The 16,152-nt window shown below is 38.3% G+C and overlaps 1 protein-coding gene across 2 annotated transcripts; it reads right to left on the reverse strand.

The window, feature by feature from the left end:
- Positions 1 to 1,132: 1,132 nt before the first annotated feature.
- On the reverse strand, positions 1,133 to 13,088 carry LOC144569255 (DNA-directed RNA polymerase V subunit 1-like). Of its 2 annotated transcripts, XM_078319517.1 has the most exons (19): positions 12,751 to 13,088; positions 12,083 to 12,178; positions 11,683 to 11,809; positions 11,333 to 11,448; positions 11,031 to 11,087; positions 10,456 to 10,620; positions 10,037 to 10,195; positions 9,557 to 9,712; positions 6,986 to 8,740; positions 6,624 to 6,799; positions 6,014 to 6,089; positions 5,791 to 5,918; positions 5,279 to 5,430; positions 4,688 to 4,962; positions 4,306 to 4,479; positions 3,963 to 4,103; positions 2,122 to 3,626; positions 1,864 to 1,972; positions 1,133 to 1,755 (listed from the first exon to the last, which is right to left on the reverse strand). In XM_078319517.1, exons 2-19 carry the CDS (start codon positions 12,167 to 12,169, stop codon positions 1,366 to 1,368), a joined length of 5,748 nt encoding a protein of 1,915 aa, XP_078175643.1. In that variant the 5' UTR covers positions 12,170 to 12,178; positions 12,751 to 13,088; the 3' UTR covers positions 1,133 to 1,365. The 2 variants fall into 2 exon arrangements, with proteins under 2 accessions (XP_078175643.1, XP_078175644.1); XM_078319518.1 differs by lacking the exons at positions 12,083 to 12,178; positions 12,751 to 13,088 and having other exon boundaries at positions 11,591 to 11,727.
- Positions 13,089 to 16,152: the final 3,064 nt, after the last annotated feature.

A 16,152-nucleotide genomic window follows, 5' to 3' on the forward strand; every position in this document is an offset into this window, starting at 1 on the left:
ATGGCACCTAAATTGAATTTCAATAGTTAAAGACTAATACACGCCTATGAACTTCTATTCTGTGCTTTCTAGACAACAGTATGCTCGATGACGTAAGTCTGTAAGTGGGAAAATAGTATGCTCGCTAATTTTTCCTAGCAAGTGGGAAAACAGTATGCTCGCAGACTCTAGTTCCGTAGTCAGAATTCTTCCAGTTTCTTAGGTTATTTTGGGAAAAAATATATAATATTTTTGCATGGGCCTAAACATCTACAAATAGCTATAGACAAACACCCTTTTTAAAGAATCGATATTGAATGTATTATGCACTCATCGTGAATAATAGCGTACATTTTTTTTTTTAAAAAGAGCCACGTTGGTTTTAAATTATCACCAATGAGTCATTACAGCCAGTACATAGCCGATTACTGACTAACTACAAAAAACTGATCAAGTTACATATAGCGCAACAACGCCTTGATCAGAAATTGCTCTATCCTAAGTGGAGATATCCAGTATAAAGCTGAGAAGGCATGAAATAGCCTTGAAACAATGTACAAACATTCAATACATTAGCTGAGAATGCAACGATCAAGCCAAGTGCACACTGCACACAGCAGCTCATACCACAGTTCCAGAAGTGCTCCATACTGCGTCCTTCACCATATTGCATCCTCAACCAAAATATTAAAACCACCCATTCAGCAGTACTAAACCCCCTTCACCCCATAATACCGAAATCAGATCCACTGAAGTAACCCGACTTTAGGTTTTAGATCGGGACCGTCCAATTCAAATCCTGGATAATCCATCCTGAAGTGGAGTGCACACGTCCCGAGTGACGAATTCGAATCGGACAAGTCCCAATTCAAAACCCAAAAAATTGGGTTACTTTAGGAGATCCGGACCTCATAATACTAATACCCCTGTATAAAATATTACAGTAACCCTGCCCAATACAGTAATACCCCTGCTACCATAAAATGCCCAATATTACAATAATACCCCTGTAGCAGAAATATACAAGCAGCAGTACGACATTATCCCCCTACCACACCTTGTAGCCAACATTACAACTCCCGGGCATAGCAATATCAGAGATAATTTATAGATAATTTACAGACCATATCAGAGGTACACAAATACCAACCCAAAACAAAGTACAAATTTCATTTAATATAAGAGATAAAATAGGGGCCATACAAAGTCTTAATTCCAATGAATGGGCACCTTCACAAAGGGCCAGAGTTCCAAAATTTCAAAGCTGTTAAACATGCACATATGTGAAACTAAGCTTAAAACCTCTTACTGAGTGAGGGAGTTAGATATTTACAGAATCAACAACTACGTGAAAATTATTAAACCACTGAACCCCCCTGAACATCTTCATTTGCTTGCCCAATCGTCAGATACATCTGGTGTAGCCTCACTACTTCCCGGCATACCCCCCTCAGCCTTGGCCCAACTGTCAGTCACAGTATGAGCTGCAGCATCCTTAGTCCAGTCATCGGTCACCAACTGAGGTGTCTCAGGTAGCTGGGGTGTTTGACCATCTGTTGGCTGGGTCTGAGTCTCAGATAGTTGGCTCAAGTCAGCATTTGGTGCGTGGTTTCTTGGTTTTTTGAAGTACTTGGCACAGAATGACTCGCCATGCTCCGGGTTATTTTGCTTAACAAAGTTCTCCAAGCACTTTTTGTAGGAGAAGTCGATTGCGGACCCATCAGATGACACTGCAAAAAAGCACCGGGTCATCTGGTACTCCTTGTGCTTGTTAACCTGCCATAATTAAAAAAATAGCAAGTTCAAAATGTTAAGCTTTCTGGTCAAGTAAAGTTCAATCTCTGGCATCAATATTTAATAGTTACTCTGGAGAGTGTATCATACCATGATGTGGTCCATCTTATCAGTGATTTTGGACTGCTTGTCTGGGTGAAACTCGAAGACGTTCTCAGTTACAAACTTGCAATCTTCATCAGCTAGTTTCTCGCCATCACTATACATAATACCAAAAAAAAACACTTTATTAGTTAATACAGACTCTATGCACAGGTGCAATATCAGACAGTATGACCAGCCCATCTATCAGTGGGGTTCTGATCCCACAAGTCACACATGAGAGAGAAAAAGAGAGAGATGTCATACCTGGCTTCACGCAAGATTCTCCTGATGTTCTGGACCAATGGCTCAATTTCTAGAAGAATCTTCTCCTCTTCAGGAGTCAAGGGGTCTGGTGGAGGCCTACTGAAACCACGTCCTCTCCCCTCTCCATCTGGCCTCCTAGGCGGCCGGCCACCACGGGTACCACGGCCATGACCACGGCCACGACCACTTCCACCACTGTCATTAGGGTCATTATTCCATTTTCTTGATTTCGGCCCACCCCACCCATCATTACTTCCTCCTACATGACGAGTGCTGCTACCGCTAGCTAAGTGTGCACTCCACCCATCATTCCCAGGTGTAGATACAGCCTCCTTGCCCCAATCACCACCCTCCGCATTACCAGATACTGGGTTTGCAGCATTACTGCTCCATGGGTCACCACCCTCCACATTACCAGTCACTGGGGTTGCAGCATTACTGCTCCATGGGTCACCGCCCTCCACATTACCAGCCACTGGGGTTGCAGCATTACTGCCCCATGGGTCACCGCCCTCCGTATTACCAGCCACTGGGGTTGCAGCATTACTGCCCCATGGGTCACCGCCCTCCGTATTACCAGCCACTGGGGTTGCAGCATTACTGCCCCATGGGTCACCGCCCTCTGCATTATCAGCCACGGGGGTTGCAGCATTACTGCCCCATGGGTCACCTATGTCAGATGGCATACTAGCAGGCCATTTATCAGTCAGATTCTGGTCCCATGTGCCATGTTTTGGAGTTTCATCACCGCAGCTTTCATTGTCAGCTCGATTGTCTGGTTTCCATGCACCCAAGATAGAATCAGCTGTACCCTTTCCCCAAGTTCCCTTTTGGGTCTCTAACGGGTCATTGTTTTCCCACTCAGATGCACCACTTGTTAATGCGGGTGCCTTGGCAGCTTCATTTCCACTCCATGGATCATTCTTCTCCTCTTCTTTACTATTATTGGCCCATGAATAATTTTCAGTGATCGGGTCCTTCCCCAATGAATTAGGTCCATCAGGTATGCCTTTTCGCTTTGGAACCCCTGAATTGCCCCAAGGATCATCTGTACCCCAAGGATCTGACCCACTTGTTCCTGCAGGTACCTTGGCAGCTTCATTTCCGCCCCAAGGTATGTTTTTTTCCTTTGGAGTCCCTGAATTACCCCAAGGATCATCTGACCCATTTTCAACTTTTTCTTTTCCCTTATCTTTGGCTCCTCCATTACCCCATCCACCCCAACCGTCTCCACCAGAGTCAGCAACAGGCGCTTCATTCATGTCCCAGCTGTTACCCTTCCCTTTTCCCCAATCAGTTTCTTCGACAGCATCCTCGAACGTGGGTTTCTCACCAAACGCATCAAACTCAGGGGAGGGGCAATAATTGTCATTATTATATCCATTTGGTTCATAGAGATCATCAACATCTTGTAAGCATGAACCATCGGCATCTTTTTGGGTTGTGGTGCGAACCAATGAAAGAAAGTCATATAGTCCATTCTCAGCACATTTGTCAGAAACCAACTGGAAATACAATGGGTATCGGTTAGGAAAAGAAAATAGTTAGCAAATCACAAGAAACAGGAATTGAAGATATTGAAGATCAAAACTAAGGGTATTTGCAGAAAATTGGATACTACTCACTACTAGAACAAAGAAAAGAAAGTGCAAAGTGTATCACTCTTAGGTATCCTTGATATAGTATTAGTTAGATATGCCGTTTGATTAGAAACCATACTCTGATACTAATCAGGGCTTAAGTGGCCATGAAAAGTGTACACAAAAAGTTTGAACTTGTGATTCACCTATGTAAAAGATTAGGGTTTTGACAATTCTAATGAACCGTACAAAGTGACAAACCTGCTTTTTATCCCACAGAACTTGAAATGCTGATCCAGTGCCAAGCGCCACGTGCTTACCCCATGAGCATGACGAGACCACACTGTCTAATGTATCAGAGTAGCATTTCTCGGCTGCCCGGTCAAAGCATTTCATGGGAGTCTGCATTAAAAGAACAAAAAAAATATAATTAGTAAAATCATCATTGCTACTGTATTAAGTCCTCAAAAAGCATTTAATTAACATTATGTCAGGCTTTTATTGCTGGGTTTTCTTGGACAAATTAAGACACCATGGGTAATTATTGTATAATGTAAAGTTGCCCGGAAAAATTTAAATCACAGCAAAAAGGAATATTACTGACATATAGAGTTGCTTCAGTGAAAGGCACTTGAATTTTCAGCGATCGGAACATCGCTTTGTAACCAGCGATGTTGAAGCCATTAAGATTACCAGTGCATGCCATGTTGTTGGCAACCACAATCAAGTGATCTTTCATCACACCTTTTGCAACACCTCTGACAGCAATGAATAATCGCTGAAAAGAAAAATGAACAGTGTTGAAGAGGCAAGTCAGTAAATTTACTCACATCCAAAATGTATGTACCATTTTATCAACTAGCCAAGACTCCCAACTGAACAGATGGTATGTTCATAGTCAGATTTCAACTGGGTTTTCAAAATGGTATGGTGCCAATAAGCCAACATATCTAAATAACAGTCAAGGGGGGAAAGATTAGTCAGACCTGAACGACTTGCTCAAAGGCACAGGAGATTCCAAGGAGTTCTTTCACCTGCTGGATCCCGTAAGGAGTAGACCGCCTTATGTCTATGAGGTCTATCACTGGAAGGCAAGCATCTATTGTGATTCCCCATGCATCCCCACTTGTCAATGATGTGTCTTTCTCTATTAGCACCTCTACTGTAACCTCACCATTTATAACCCGGTTGTAATTCCTCACCCAGGATATTTCTTCCGGTCCCATCCATAATATTTTGGCATCACTGACTCTTGGATCGCCTGCATGTACAATCAATCAAGTTGAAAATATGCAAATATCTTTTTAGAATTTAGTGTTTGACTGTCAACCATCTTCTCTAGTCTTGATTATCTCCCAATTCTTTTCTGTTTACATTAGGACCATTCATTACATGAATAATTTAGGATTCAAAATTCTAAGTAAAAAACTGAATGCCGAGCCCAGTAAGTCGCAATCTGAAAGTGCTTTAAATTAACTTGATTTGCTCCTGAAATTGCTTTGGTCAGCTTTCCGATACATACAAAAGACAGAACTATAAAGGAAAAATATGGTATGGTAAACAGAATATGATCACACCTTTTATAATAGTGTCCAGGAGTATCGGAGAGATGCTGTTGGACATAGCACGCACTAATTGCTCAAATGTTTCACAAGTAGAAGTTGAGCTCGCCTCAGAGAGACAAAATTGCAAGCATGGTTCATTTGCCTTCTCCAGGCCACAACATTCGCTACAAAATCAAATAGTAACAATAAAATCTTGTCCAAAGTATATTAAAAATATGACAGAATAACACATGGTGACGTTATTTACATGTATAACACAAGGTTTGACTGTAGTATTATAAGGTCCATGTTCATACAAATATGAAGTTAAAAGAATGTCGGATACAATAGAGCTGGTTTGCTTAATAAGGTCCTATAAAATTTTATCATAACAATAACAAAGAATTATGCATCTACACAAGGCCAGCAAGAAATAAAATATCCTAAACCCTATAATCAGTCATCATCAGTCTTACTATGTAAGATAGCTTGTGAGTGAGGGAGAGAATTTATTTTATTTTATTTGTTTTATCTGTGGTTGGTACCTGGCAGAAAGAGCTAGCTTTCTAACTAATTGGCCAAGTGTACCCTTCTTCTTTTTGTTCTTCTCGATAGCTTCCTGGCACCTCTCAAGAACATCATCTATACTTTTGTTTAACCTCTGAAGTTGGACCTGTCATAAGTCAAGTATTAATACAACCAATCTAGCAGAAGGATGCTTTAGGCTATGTAATTTGCACTTAAATTACAACAAAAAATTAAGCAAACCTTGTCAAGATGGATATGACCCACAAGAGATGGAGTTGCTTTTGCAATCTCGTCCACTATGGTCTCCTGATGATACCTGAAAACATTGTGAGATAGAAATAGAATACAAATATAAGATTGGTTTAGAAGAAAGAAGATAAATGTTGTGGGGCCCATTCTAAATGCCACTGGGTAATGCAAAAGACAGAAAGTGTTGCATATCAGACAGATCCTATCCGCCACCTAAATGGTTTTAATTAAGACAAGGTATCATAGTGTCTGATCACACCAACCAGCTGTCCAGTACAGTTGGTATCCATGGTCAGGGCCAGAAACATCTTTAGAGGGGCAGATTGAAAAATAAATACTTAATCATCTTTACTACATGTTATTTGCATTAAGAAATATGATCTTTATTGGTGTGGGCATAATATTGCAAATACAACATCATTTTATTATTTGATTAACCGTCACCATGGGGGAAAAATCTTTACTTTTCTTAAGCAATGGTAGGGTGAATGCATTACCCTGGCTCTGCTCCACCCCTGTTGGTATCAATTAGGTCATCTATTGAGTTTTGCACATCTTCCAAAAATTTAAAAAGGAATAGCAGAAAAAATTAAAAGCATACTCGATTGAGAAATTCGTAGCGCAATCCTTCAATTTTACTTTTTTGAGACAACTCTGCACCGCGAGTGCTGCCCTTTCCTTGCAGAACTTCTTTCCGCAGAAGCAGTCATTCATGAAAAGTATTACACGCCTACCATTCTCCTCATTTTTGTACGCTACCTTGGTCAAAAGCACCTCCTGTTTTCATTCAAAAGAAATAGCAAATGAATCATTTTGTTGTTCTTTGGTTATGTTCACTTTATTCTTTTTTTAGAAGTACTCTTATATTAAAAGACCTTGACAGAAGATCTCATAAATCTGATACACATATAACAGTGTAGTTCTGATGCTTACTAAGAAAAGATAAAATAAAAGAATTTTCACCTTCATCAGTTCCCAAGAGGTGTTGTTGCTCTGGGATGAGTCGAGCACTGCGCTATACGCCGGTTTTGAAATCGCCGTAGCCGCAAGCACACCGACAGGCTCGCCAGGTGGTGAAAGCTGAATCTGAGCCTCATCTGTCCCCTCGCCGTATGCAAACTGAATTATAGAATTGCTACACATGTTTCGCACGGTTCCATCATAGCATATCACCACATCCCGCATCACCGCCATGAGATTCTTAAAAAGTGTCCCTGGCTCAGTCAGACCACGTGACGACCGAACTATCACCTCCCTGGTTGAGATAGAATGCACCAGTTCCTCAAAAGGATTCAAACCCTCGTAGAATGAGCTGCTCACTAACCCGTATGCCTCTGATGGATATTTGCTGGGATCGTCAATAGAGGGAGCAAAGCGGTTTGCATAAGTGGACAGACAATCTTCTACCAGGTCTCTTGAGTAGAACCGGTCCTGGCGATAAAGTTGAAGGCCAAGGAATCCAAGCTGCTGAACGACCTTTGTTATAGATGAATCTGACTTTGTGTCCATTAGATAAGCAAGCGGTGAACTGATGATTGTGTCCGCAATTGCTTGCTTGCACGACCGCAAGTAACCCTCCACGCGAAGGTCCATTGGTTGGTTGGGGTTGGGACTTTTCTTCGATAACAGGTATGCCTGTCTCCCAATGCTGTTCTTGACAGATTGAAGGGTTTTCTTTGGCGTGTTGAAATCCCTCAAGCCAACACTAAACCCTTCAAGATTTAGGAGCTCCATCATCATTGGCTGGACAATGTCCATGAACTGCAGCGCCTCTTTCGAACCTCTGGAGAAGACTGAGGCAACAATTTCTGAAAATGCCCCATGGACATGATCTCGGTCAAGGTCCAGCCTGGTGATTTCACCTCTTACAACCTCATGTCTGTCGCCATCCGACTCAAATAAGCTAGGCAAGGCACTCTGTATCAGCTGTTCCATTTTATAAAGGGGCCCACTCGGACCTTTAGATGATTTGAGAACAGCTGGGGGTTGCAGCCGCAAGGGGGAAGAGTGCATGGCAAGTTGTTGAGCCATGGGCTTGCTCAGGAAGGAATGTTTCATGAGAAACTTCAACCCGAGGAGAGAATCATGTGCCACTTGAAGGCTGAGGGTCCCATTGTACGAATTAATCAACTGCTTCTCAACACTAAAGAGTTCAAGTGCCTCAGCTTTTGCGGGGAGGGATTGTGGATAGAATATGTGAATGCAGTCCCCATCAAAATCTGCACCAAATGGAGAGCAGATTAATGGGTTAATCTTCACCGTATGGTCGTCGTGCACATAGACATAGAATGCTTGAAGAGAGTGCTTGTGAGTACTTGGGGGACGGTTAACAAAAACCAGATCCCCATCCATGATTCTCCTGTTAACTATCTGGCCAACTCTAAGATTTGTATAGCCCCTCGCACCAGCTGATATTGCATAGCTGGTGGATCCTTTCTGGTAGGTGACACATAGCCGCTTGTCAACTATGTCTTGCAACCGAGCAATGTTGTGCGCCGTGACCCGCTCTTCAAAAGTGATCTGTTTTGCAATCTCTGATGGGAGACCAATGACATTTATGCCAATGTAGGGATCACCAGTGATGACACTGCGGGAAGAGAAGCCAGAACCCTTGCTGATGAAGAGGGTCTTCATCTTCTCAAGCCATTGTTTGTTAGACGAACTTTCACCAGCTTTGTCTGTGCTCCCAAGTACGTATCGCCTCGTGTCTTGGGGTCCCTGCATGGTGTCATAGACAAAGATTTTCACAAAGAAAGTCAAAATAAATGCTAAAGAAGATCAACTGCACAGAAAAATCAAAGGAATTAAGCTACACCACAGAAGGTACTAATCTAGCACATTACTGTAAATGCACTTATGCTGCAACTATGACACCATGTATCAGTCGAGCAATGTTGTGCCTAAGATAGCTGACAGAAGACTGGCAACAATACTGAAGTAAGAAAATTAATAACTACAAGAAACAAGCCATACCAGACGCATAAAGCACCAGAATTAGCAAAATAAGATTTCACATAAGATCCTGCAAAGCGTTTTAATTTTATGTATCCCAAAAAAAAAATAACCAGCATGCCCTCCAATAGATGGAAAAATCATGCAGAACAACCAAATACCTAAACTTCTTCAATACTACCAAAAATGCAACCTCCACTTATCTAGAGATGAAATAACATTCAAAGTGAATTGGGGCAGGAAAAAGGGTACATTTGATTCCTTTCATGCATTTTAGTGGTATATGTTTTGCATCACACGAATTGGAGGGACATGTTATATATCGCATTTTGCAGAGATGTGCATGATATTTTTGAAAATTACAGGACTGCACATGGAGATGGCCCATAAAATAAAATAATACAATCCACAAAATAACCAGTACCTGGCAATTAAGAAACAACTAAGCAAAAATGCAAGCCACAAAGAAAACTGCTACCACACTGACCCTCATCCTCTAAAAACCAGTACCGAGAATTAACAATATAATCCTTAAATCAAGATAAACTCTCAACTACTGGTGGCCCTCATCAGGAAACATACCGTAGTGGTTCCTCTAAGAGTCAAATATTGTGCGATCGCTAGTTGAAGATCACTCGATTCAGCTTCATGTGACTCAAAATTAGGGGTTCCTGACCTTGACCTCTTTATCAAGTCAATCTTGTGGAGAACTCTTTTAAGCAATGCATGTGACACATCCTGTGAATAGTAGTAGCAACAGCAGGATCATGTGAAGTTGGGTATTTTTTCTAAGAAAATTTCTAATGAGTGAAAACAAAAGATAATTCGCAATACACTAAAATTAAACCAGATGTGCCAAATATATGTGATGGGTTCCTGCTCAACTTCTCAAGTTCCAGCTCCAAATAATAGAATACATCTTTATAAAGTTCAGTTTTACTTAGAAAATATTGAAAATGCAACCAAAATATGTCCCAACCTACATATATCACAAATATTCAGACATATTTCTAACAAATAGAAGAAAAACACAACTAGCATAGAATAGAACCAAACACTAACATAGGAAATTATGCTTGGCCCATCAGAGAAATCAGGGACACGTAGGCAATTGGGAGGCACTGGAAGATGCAACATTATTGCGCCGGATTGAGGAAAAAAACCCCTTGCAGTGATTTTCTTCTTGGTTTCTTCTGGGATTGCTCTCAAGATATTCAAAACCTAAAGAAAAGAAGTATGTGATACTATCGGATATTAGACTTGTATCATGCAGCTTGCAGAATAAGACTGCAAGTCAATGTTTTAATCATCCCTTTTACACCTACAGGAAACCTTTTAATAACAAAAATATTGGGCCTTGCAATATCAGTGGCAATTAACTGATTACAAGGCTACTGAACTCCGGTGGATTTTTTGTATGTATAAGAGAGATAGAGAAAGGGGGAGGGAGGGAAGAAAATATGAGAGAGAGAGAGAGAGACCTCAATTGGAAGGAGGGGGCGGGAAGTGCCTGTGCTGTATTGGTACCCATAACTAGCAAGGAAGTTCCAAAATCCAGATGATATATTTTTTTTGGATGTCCTCAGCTCAAGAGACACAGCACCATCTGAATTTTTTACCTCCTTAACACCTGTATTACCAAGATCCTACCATGCATACAAAAGGAATTCAGAGCACAGCGATTTGTCAGGCAATACCATAAGATTTGACAATATACACGAGGATAAGCAGTAACACGGCTCACATAGATTGATATATTGTCTTATTATTTACAATGTTCCAGATGAACTTTTTTCTGAATAATTACCAAAATTTACAAACTAGAAAGAACTATGAATTTTCCAGCACGCCAAATCATACAAATGATGAATTTGTTACAATGCATATTTAAACGGTGTAGTGCAGACTAAATATGGCTGTTTCGTAGAGGCAAAGTTTACACAATACAATCATAAACTAAAAACTATCAAAATAATTCACTAATGAGAAGTTATGAAACAAAGCAAAAACATAAATAAAAGAAGGTTCTAAGGTTCAAAAGGGGACATCTTGTTACCTTACAGTAAAAACATGGTGTAGCTGACACGCTCTCTCCTCCTTTGTTGACATTAACCTGAAATTTGCAGAACAGAAAAGAAAAGTATGATAACAGGAACTAGTAGTTACAAAATTATCAACATCAACCATTCAAGAAAGCATTGCACAATGCCAGCCAACAGGCACTAGACCTGATCAACATGCAGCATTTCAGGTTATGACAAGCTTTAACGATGCAAAAGATCTTACCATAACCCTGATTGAACTATAAATATCGCCAAAATAAGCATAAAAGTATGCTGAAATTTTTGTTTAAAGTACCTTTCCCTTCTTCATACGAAGACATTTTAGACAAATGACACTGAGAAGATGCCTCAGTTCGGAAACATGCAATGGGTGAAAGACTGGTACTGGCAACTCTATGCACCCAAAATGACCTAATTGCCATTGAAAAATATTATATGTTAGTCAATACCAGATAAATTGCAGAATCCAGATGATTGCCTACAAAAACCCAATGAAATACAACTGTGACAAAAAAAAAAATTAAAAAAAAAGAAGAAGCAATGTTGGAGTCACCTTAAATTAACCTTTGCCCTTACCCTACCAACCAATAGCATGCAATAAAAGGCAACCTTTTGGTGGTGAAAAGGCAAGAAATAATAACAAACCTTCACACTGGCCGGGCTCAGCAGTCCCGCATGCTTCGCATCTACCAAACTCCAAAGGGAGACCCAGAAATGGGTTTACTAGCTGGCTAGGATGTGAGATTGGGCACTCGTTAACCGAGTAGGTGCACTGAAATGCAAAAGGGGGAACATAATTAATCATTTTTTTTCTCCTACAATAACGGTGCATGACTAGTATTAATTACATGGAAACAAGCATGCTACTGAATTTGTAACGAGCGAGGGTCGCTTTCTCTGAATCATAACTTCAATTATTAATAACCTAATGTAGCAACCCAGACCTCCATTCTTTTGACCGAAATTTAACTCTTAAGAACCAAACAAAATTTGTTTCTTACTCTGTCTTAAATAAAAAGAAAAATAATAGGAAAGAGGCTATTACTATTTCCTCATCACTGGCAATGCTCAACTGAATGCTCTTAATGCATCCGTCCAGCACCAGTGGGGCAATTTCTTCTTGTTCTTCCATTTTTTATATCTGAAAATTAGGAATTATAATAAAATAAGAAACATTGCTTGGGCTTAGAGCTTCACTTTTAGCCCCTAATTTCTCAAGTCTGAGCACAGAATACGTCAAAATAAAGGAAAGAAACAAGTAGAAATTGAGAAAAATCTTGCTTTTGACTTAACGACTCTCGCATTGACTGGAGTTCGTGAACTTGCTAACAAAGTCGTAAAACCCTAAAGTGGGAGCGATTAGGGAGAGATATTAAACAGAGTAAAACCCTGGAAACAAACTACATTTAGTTTTTGTTCAATATATAACCGAACTAATATCAGTCAAAACACGTGGGGAGTGAACTCAAACTGGAATAGCCCTTACTTTACAGCTATCAGTAGAAAAAATCGCAATAACAACAAAACTACATTCGTTGATTTAAGAAAGAAAAAGATAACAATCAACGATTCAGACTGGTAAAACCTATATCTGCTGTTGAAACTCTGTTCGTGTAAGAATAAGATTATTTTGAGCTTCGCCAGTAAAATTACAAACAAAAAAGAGAAGAAAAAAAGCTATAGTAGCTGAGGAAGAGCAGGATTGAAACTTACAATCAGACCTCCTTGGGGGTTTAAGAAACGAAAAACAAAGGAGAGATAGCTAGCTTTGATTTCTAATTAAGAAAATATTCGTCTCTATGTTCCCCTCCTGTATTTGCACCGACAATGGCTCGGCGATATCTCCGAGAGAACCCCGTTTCTTCTCTTTTCCTCTCTTTTTGGCGAAATGGGGCCAAACTTTAAGAGAGAAAAAGACAAGAAAGGGTTTATGAGGGGTAAAAAGGCCGAGAGGAAGAGGGAGAGGCGAATGCGATGATCTGTGCTCACTGGTGACTTGGCGAAGTGAGCCAGGACGGGTGCGTGAGCCGTGAGCCGTGAGCGGTTTGACCGACTATTTGTCGCACCTGGTCCCTGCTGTAATGCTTGAACCCATATAAATATCTTTTTTATTTAAACCTGAATCCATATAAATTATCGATGTTACTACTTTCTATTGCTAGATTCTCGATGCATGTTATATTGTTATGTGATTTTTAAGTATATTAAATGCAGATTCGTATATAGAAATCATTCTAATTTGTTTGTTTTACATGTATAAGTCCATACAAATTAGTATGATTTCTATATACTCAAGAACACCCTAGTTCTACTCTTGTATAAATATCATAAGCAGAATTATGCTTAATAATTTATATTACAAATCGACATGTGCAGTGAATCTATATATATCACTGTTTTTACGGTTTAAAAAATTAATCTAAAATGTTAAATATGATAGAATATATGTATGGAGACTAAATTTTTACAAGCTTTATAATTTTGTTAACTATTTTTTAGATAAAATTTTAGATCAAGTAATTTTCTATCTATCTAAAATACTAATAGTAGTAGAAAGACTTAAAAAATATATAATTTGGTATGCATGTATATTTTTATATATAAATCGTGTTGAGAGGTTCAGATTGATATTTTGATTTTGAAAATGAATATACGAGTCCATAATGCGGAGTGCAATGAAATATACAAATTAATTTGGTTTTACTTAAATATCATTACGACAATAGAGACTAATGAAAAATACAAAATATAAAAAAATGGGATTAAATAATGTAATTTTTTTTCTCACGCCACGAAATTTAATGACCCAATGGGTCGTAAAAATGTTACTTTGAAAATAAGTAGAAGAGAGAAAAAATGTTGTACAATGTAAAGAAGAAATGTATTTTTGTGAAAAAATTTGATCGATTGTTCTCTTCCTGTTTTGTTGTTTTATTAAATATCCAATTCAGGCAAAATTGTAGTATAATTATTTTTTAAAATTTCTTAGTGGTAACAATTTCTCATATATATTGGCAGTATTATAGTTTTTAGAGTTTTTTTTTTCCTTGCATTTCAACTGAGTGTGCCGTATTGAGCTTTATTTAATTAAGCATACATTTAAAGGCAGAGTGAAGAGAAAGAAATGGGGTCAATTAGGGAAAAAAATTGGATAGAAATTAATAAAAAGGTAAAGAGAAACAGAGAGTAGAAGAATTTTAATATTAATCGATAATGAGCAATAGAAATTTCAAAGACACCCGAACTACACAAAGAGTTCCCAAAATTATAATATTTGTTTATTACTCTTTGAAAGTTTGCTTTTCAGGTATTTACTTCTTTTTGCTTCTTTCTCAATATAATATAGTTTGTCAGTTTAATGAAAAAAAATATATAGTTGTCGGAATTAATGATATCTTAATGAAATATATTCCAAAAAAGGAACTCTTAGCAATAGTCTGCGTTACGTATTTGTCAATTTACAACCAACATGTAGTGTAATATATTTTGTTTCTTAATTAGCTCATAATAATACTGCATGATCTGTTTTTACAAATTTCAATCTTTTAAGTATCATATTCATTATGAATTGTAGTTATTGCATTGTCAAAAATATTTCTTTCTTAACAAAGCATAAAATGGAAGATGTAATCGAGTTGATAGATATGTCATAAATGGTGTTAACTAACTTTAGCAAAGTTTAAATCATGGCTGCATAAAAAACTTGTTATTAAATAGAATAATTATATGAATCCCCCCACTCTCATCTTCCCATCATTCTCTCATCTCTTAAACCCCCATATACGTTTTTAGAGGGTTTTTTTTTTTTCAATGTCGTCCACATTTCTCACGATCTATGAGGAATTTTGTAAATCTAAAATCACAAACGTATTCTACGCAATTTTATATTTCAAATGAGATCCATGATAACATACTTTCGGGCTCATCGTCACACAAGTATTTATACCACATCATGCAAGTATTTATACCTATACTTGTAAGTATTTATCTTCCACAATCTTGTTTAACTTCCATAAACTAACTTAACTAACTAGTTTAATTAAATTTATTCAAAACACTGTAGTCTTCCGAATTTAATTAAATTCACAGGTAAATACTTGGAAGATAATAAATTAATACTTGCAAACTAAGATATTAATACTTGCATGTCTAACTTGATATTCCTATATGGGGGGACAACTCAAACTACATGGGGAGAATAATCATACACGTTTTTAGAGGTGGGTTTTCTTTTTCTTTTTTCAATGTCATCCACATTTCTCACGATCTATGAGGAATTTTGTAAATCTAAAATAACGAACGTATTCTACGCAATTTTATCTTTCAAATGAGATCCATGATGACATACTTTCGGGCTCATCGTCACGCGAGTATTTATACCTATACATGTAAATATTTATCTTCCCCAATCGTTGACCTCGCATCTCCGCATCAACCTTCCCCAATCGTCCCTGCGTCAACCTTTTTCTAACAAAAATAGTTGACCACATAGGTATAAATACTTCAGTGCATAGGTATACATACATGTAATACTTGATATTAATACTTTTAAATTTCAGCAGTGTCATATGTGTAAAATACTATGTATAAATACTTAAATGACGAGGTATAAATACTTGTATGACGATGAGCTCGAAAGTATGTCATTATGGATCTCATTTGAAAAATAAAATTGCGTAGAAGACGTTCGTGATTTTAGATTCGCAAAATTCCTTATAGATCGTGAGAAATGTGGACGCGATTGAACAAATAAAATTGGGGGGGATAATGGGAGAATGAGAGTGGGGGGACAATTATCAGGGCCCTATTAAATATTATGTGTTGACATTACTAGATATGTCTATTATTATAAAAATCCTTATTGTGAAGTAACACGAGTTTAATCATATTCTCTGTGGTACGAATATATGTAATATTGGTTGTATAAATGGGGTAGAACCAGGGTGTTCTTAAGTTCACCAAGTCTCTTGATGAACTCAAGTCTAAAACTCATCGAATTAGCTTTAAACAACGAATCTGAACTATTGAAACCCGCCTATTTTACGAGTGATGCGTCTGCATGTAAACAAAATTAATTTTGCATAGAGTCAAGTGGTCAAAATACGTTCAAAAAAT

This window comes from Carex rostrata, chromosome 18 (assembly GCF_964058835.1).
Source record: "Carex rostrata chromosome 18, lpCarRost1.2, whole genome shotgun sequence".
Taxonomy (NCBI): domain Eukaryota; kingdom Viridiplantae; phylum Streptophyta; class Magnoliopsida; order Poales; family Cyperaceae; genus Carex; species Carex rostrata.